The 6,000-nt window shown below is 36.0% G+C and overlaps 1 protein-coding gene across 1 annotated transcript; it reads right to left on the bottom strand.

Annotated features, from left to right (window-relative positions):
• Window positions 1–4,136: 4,136 nt before the first annotated feature.
• Window positions 4,137–5,732, bottom strand: LOC140784000 (noroxomaritidine synthase 3-like). Its single transcript, XM_073131177.1, has one exon. It carries the CDS (start codon window positions 5,730–5,732, stop codon window positions 4,137–4,139), a length of 1,596 nt encoding a protein of 531 aa, XP_072987278.1.
• Between the last annotated feature and the right edge of the window lie 268 nt (window positions 5,733–6,000).

Genomic DNA, 6,000 nt, shown 5'->3' on the forward strand with positions numbered 1-6,000 from the left:
ACGACTTCGATGGTCTTAAATGAAAAGTTGCAACAAAATGATGATGCAAAAAAAGGATGATGCAAAGGTTTCTACGAGCTTTGTTGGTTCATTAATATATCTTACTAACACTCGACTTGATATTATGCAATCTGTTAGTCTTATTGCTAGATTTATGAACGAGCCAAGCAAGCTTCATTATACAGTAGCTAAACGAGTGTTGAAATATCTTCAAGAAACAAAGAAGCATGGAATCTTATACTTGAAAGAAAATTATAACAAGCTATTTGGATTTACAGATAGTGATTGGGTTGGTTCGTTAGATAATCGAAAAAACACTTCAGGCTATTTATTTTGTCTTAGCACAAAAGTAATATCTTGGAGCTCAAAACAGCAGAAAACAGTCGCCTTATCTTCAGCAAAAACAAAGTATATCTCTGCAACAGAAGCAGCATGTGAAGCTATCTAGCTAAAAAGAATACTTTCAGATTTAAAGGAACTACAACAGTAGCCAACTACAATTCATTGTGACAATATGTCTACAATTGCTAAGACAAAAAAATTTAGTATATCATGCTAAAACAAAGCATATGGAACTTCGACATCATTTTATTAGAGATTTGGTGAATGAATGAAAAATCGTATTGAAATTTATCAACACAAATGACCAATCGGCAGATTTTCTCACAAAGGCCGTAACCATCGAGAAATTTGAGAAGTTCAAGTTGCTGAAAATTATAAATTAAGAATGGGTGTTAAAGTTAATTTGTTATTAAACTTTATTCCTATAAGTCTAAGAGTCAAGTAAACGAAATGTCTTGTAAGCCTAAGGGTCATGCATGAAGTCATAAAAGAAAAAAAAAACTAAAAGACATATTTTGAGATTTCTAAAAATTAGTGAGAATAATGCACTTGTGCGTGTGTGAAGCATTCCTCTGCTGATTGATTGGGCCGGATATTGCATGTAATGAGCACGGGAAGACGTGCAAGTAGTTTAGATGAATAGCCAGTTAATGGGGAAGATGCCTTAATTTGTACTTCAAGATGTAGACGTGGAAGAGGAGGAAAGAGACACTGGAGGTGAGGATTAGTTCAGGTTGCAAACAACCTCTGAGTCCACTGCAGCTAGCTTTGGAGAAGAATGCTAGGTTTGTAAGTGGAAACCCTAGCACGCACAAATACCTGTTCTTTGCATCGAGTAGGAAAATGGCATATCCTTGAAACGAAGCTCGTAATTTTGATCATTAATTGCATTTGAGTGCTATTTAGTAAGCTTAGATTATAGGGGAGAGAGAGCAGTGGAATTCCATAGCTAAGAGCTTGAATAGTAGTTCGAGATATAGAGAGGTTTTATTAAACTATCTGTTTGAATAGAATGACACATTTTATTCTAATCGGTATAATTCTTAGCTATGGAACTCCATAGCTAAGAACGACACATCATTATAGCACATCATCATTGTAGCTCATCATCAATAGTTTTATTCTGCATCCTTTGACTACTACAAATATGCTCACCTCATCATCAATGGATTTGTAAATATGTTTTTAATATATGATCAATTGGTTGACATAGACCCTTCTGTAAATACTCTTTCTAGGTTCATTCTGAACGGTATAATTCTTAATGTAGGATTTGATGGGTGATTTTTTGTATCAATATTTCCAACAATTCTTTTTAACTGTGTTTTTCATTATCATTAGTTTATGTCTGATCGGCTGTAATTGACCCAAAAAAAAAAACCCTAGCCAAAATAAGAGAGAAATTAAATTGGATACATTTATCTGATAATAAACCACAATAATTAAATAAAATTTTTATTAAAAAAAATAGCTTTCATATGGATTAAAAAAAGTAAAATAATTACCTGATGTTATTTACTAATTACTCCCATTTATAATCCAGCAACTGGAGTACAAATTAGCCACCGTTCACTTTAAAGATTAGTTTTTTTTTTCTATTCTGAATATCATAATAGTCATATTTTAAAATATAAATATAAATACACACATTAACCTAATTACTAATTAGCTTTTATATCTAACATTAATCTATTTTATATTAAATCAAAGAGTATTTATTATATTTTTATAAAAGATGATAAAAGATAGTTTTTTTTTTAAAAAATTTTCACTTTATATTACATCAAAATTAATTCTTATATTTTTATTCTATAACACAAGTGAATATAAAAATCATTATTTCTAATATAAATATATTATTTTAAGAATAGAAAATGGAAATAAATAATTTAGTTTAATAAAGGCCTCTTTTTTGGATAAGAGGCTTGCTGCGAAAGGTAGAACGTGATTTCTTTTTGAGAAAGAAGGTAGAACGTGATTAGTCATGGGATAGAATTGAATTTGGGAAATGGAGGATGCATCATGCAATCATGCATTCTAGTCTGCTAAAGTTTCTGTGGCCAGATTAATTAATTAATTAATTAATTAATTTCTAGCTTTAAGACTTTAGTCATTATGCAGCACTTTTGGAACTAGAGTGAAGCAATAATTATAATGTAAATTATTCCTTAATTTACATTTATTCGTTAATTGTATAAACTAAAGCTAAGCTAATTATCAACTATCTTATTCCGACCTAGTACGTACGTCGAATGTCATCGCCTATTTGCCAATAAACCAGAAGAAAATACTTTTTAAATCCTTTCAACCTTGGTTCCTTGGGAACAAGTCAAGAGTCCAGATTCCGCAGATGAATAAGAAACAGTTTGATCCTCTTCTTTCTCGAACCGAGAGATCCGAGGAAAATGAATGTTTATCATATTGTAATCGGATGAATTAAAAATGAAATATTCAATTTAGATCTGAGTAAGATAAATATAAAGTAAATTTATTATTCTTCTCATTTTTCTCACATATTTTTTTTATATATAAAATAATTAATATTTTATATTTGAAATAAAATGCTGAAAAGATCAGTATTTTACCTCATGTTGATACCTTTAATGTTAATCTATTGATCTCATTTGTTTATTAATAGCGCGCCGAAAATAGTTTGCCCCTTTTAAATAGTAAACTTGGAAGAAAGACTATTTGGGTAAATAGTTTATACGAGGAGATCACTTAGTTTGGCTGGAAATTTGTTTTATATGGTTCCATAATTGCTTACCATACGAGAGAGATCCACCCAATTTTACTATCCTTCAAAAATTCTCTCTCTCTCTATAAATATATCTTATTAAAAATAGTTAAAACTTAGAGTTTAAGAAGTAATCTATTTTTCCTTCAAGACATCAAGATTATTGAAAAAACCGTGAATGGATAACTACATTTCCACATGACATGTTAACAGGTTAATGAGATGATTAATCATAAAAGAAAGGGTTTAGTTGAATTAACATCTTTGGGTAAACTTTAAAATACCCCCTTACGGTCATGCCTAAATCGTCTAGAACTTAAGGAAAAAGGTACCGAAAATTTTTAAAAAAATTCTTAGGGATTTTTCTTTAACAAAAACAGATACCAAATGTCATAATTGTCCTTATTCTTCGATTACATTTTCTCATTATATCCCACTCCTTCAAATTAATCTATAACAAAATGCATTTGCTCCTTCTTCTATCCTCCCATATTTATTACAAGCACCAAATCTTAGTTATCATCTTTCTATCACTATCTGCTTTCCTTGAAATACATGATCATGGAATGCGATATCTCAATCATCTTAATAATACAAGTAGATTTGGTGGCTTTTGATAATATTTTGAAGAATGTAATTGTAACTATGATATTTTAAAAAGAAGTTTCAATAAAAATTATTTTAATATTCCAAAATTTTAACTTGATTCTAGTAATATTGGCATTTTTGACAAACAGTTCAGATACATGATCCCATGGGATAAGCTCGTCTAGAAGGAAATAATTTGCTTTATCTCAATAACAACACCAGGTGAAACATACACTAGGATTTCAAACTTTATATAGCTGCTCGGATATACATTTGTTACTGTCTATATCAAAAGGCAGTAGTTACTATCTATATTTACTGAGATCGGCACACAGCAACAGAGAAAAATAAAAAGGGAAGCACAAGAAGGGAGAAGTACAATCGACATATATCGACATATATATATATATATATATATATATATATATATATATAACCTTACCAACATAAATATACGTAACTATATTTATCACCACCCTCTCTTCTCTTTCTTGATAATTCTCGCCTTGAGCCCATGCTTCATGTGCATGACGACGGAGAGCTTGGGCTCAACCACGTGCCCTTCGACAATCTCAATCCGGAAATTATAAAGCATGGCAGCCACGATCGTCTTCATCTTGTTGAGAGATATATCTTTCCCCAAGCAAATACGTGGCCCCGAATTGAATGCGAAGAACTTGTGAGACGGCTCGTATTTCAACTCTCCGTTGTCCTTGATCCATCTCTCAGGTCTGAACTCCATGCAATCTTTCCCCCATATCTTCTCCATCCTTCCCATGGAGTACAAGTGGAAGATCAAAATCGTACCTGGATAAACCGTGTGGCCGCTCGGGAGCACGTCAGTCTTTATTGCGGCTTTCCGTTGGACGGCGACGGTGGGGTACAGCCTCAAGCACTCGCAAAGCGCTGCTTGCAGGTAGACGAGCTTCAAGAGACCGTCGTTATCAAACGGAGTGTTCGTATTACAGCTCGTTTCGTCTTCCACCTCCGGCCAATTCGCCTTCAATTCTTCGATGATCTTTTGCTGGACGCGTGGGTTCTTGGAGAGAAGCCAGAAGAACCACGCCGTCGATGCTCCGGTGGTGTCTCTGCCGGCGAGGACTAGGTTCTTCGCGTTGGCGTGAAGGAACTGGTGGAACTGCTCGATCTCCGCCGAATTCTTTCCGTTCTCCGCGAGTTGAGTCATGTAAGTTGTCAATAGATCAGCTCGCGGCACGGCTTGTTCAGTTTGGTCGTGCTTTTTCTTGCTAATATACTCCCTTCTCTTCGTAATGGTTTCCTCTACGAACTTGTCCATCTTCTCCCCAGCTATTGCTAGCTTTCTCTCTTTCCCAATGTTTAGCCGTTTCATTACCTTCCACCAACTCTTTGGGATCAAGTGGCGATGGAATATCGCCTCGGCCGCGACATCCAACGCCTCCGCGAATGGATGACTCGGGAATTCCGGAGAAAGGCAGCCGGGGTCAACCCCTAGGACCATATCAGAAACAGTATCAAATGTTAGCCTCATGAACAAGTCCTCCAGGTCTATTACCTTCTTCTCCTCCGCGAAGCGGTTCAGGATGGGGATCAGCCCCTTCTCCACCTTGCTCCGGCTGACGTGGAGCTCGTACGCCCGGAAGTTTCGGTTGATCATGAGGTTATGTATCATCTTCCTCTGCGCCTTCCACTTCTCGCCGTCGGTCGTCAGCAGGCTCTCGCCGAACACCTCAAATATCTCGTAGAAGTCCTCGCCTTTAGGGTATATCGATAGGTGAGTATTAAAAACGTGGTTCACGTTCGCCGGATCGCATGTGACGAACAACTCCATGCCGGTGAACCACGGGCCTTTGAACGTAAAGTTCATCCCGCTCGCGGCAAGGATCTTGACGCCGTAATCGTGCAGGTGGTGTACATGGGTGACCATCGCCGGGAACATGCCGATGAGAGGCCAGTTGACCGGAACCAAGCTACTCCGATTGACGCGGTAGATATAGAGTAGGAAAAATGAAGCAATGGAAACGAGGATCTCAGGGTGAGCCTTCAAGATAGTTGGTATGCTTGCAAACCAACTGATTAAATCCATTGCAACTAAGCTTTGGAGAAGGCTTCTATGGATGTTTTCAATGTACGTAAGTAGAAAGTCCATCATCTATCTATTTATAGTCCAAGTACCATGAGATGTTTATGGTCACCGTCGTAGCTAGCTAGTTAATACTGTCGATAGTTTGATTTAGTTATCCATACTCAATTTGGGACCGAAACCGAAGAATGTGGTCCATATTGGTGTTCACACGAGGTGGATATTAATAGGAGTAAAATTGTATTTCAACACAGAGCGATAGCCATCAGTT

Source organism: Typha latifolia, chromosome 3, assembly GCF_019914945.1.
Source record: "Typha latifolia isolate L0001 chromosome 3, TyphaL0001v2, whole genome shotgun sequence".
Classification (NCBI taxonomy): Eukaryota; Viridiplantae; Streptophyta; class Magnoliopsida; order Poales; family Typhaceae; genus Typha; species Typha latifolia.

Bases quoted from the DNA above. Each gene is read 5' to 3' on its own strand.
- LOC140784000 (XM_073131177.1), bottom strand. From the start codon at position 5,732: ATGGATTTAATCAGTTGGTTTGCAAGCATACCAACTATCTTGAAGGCT.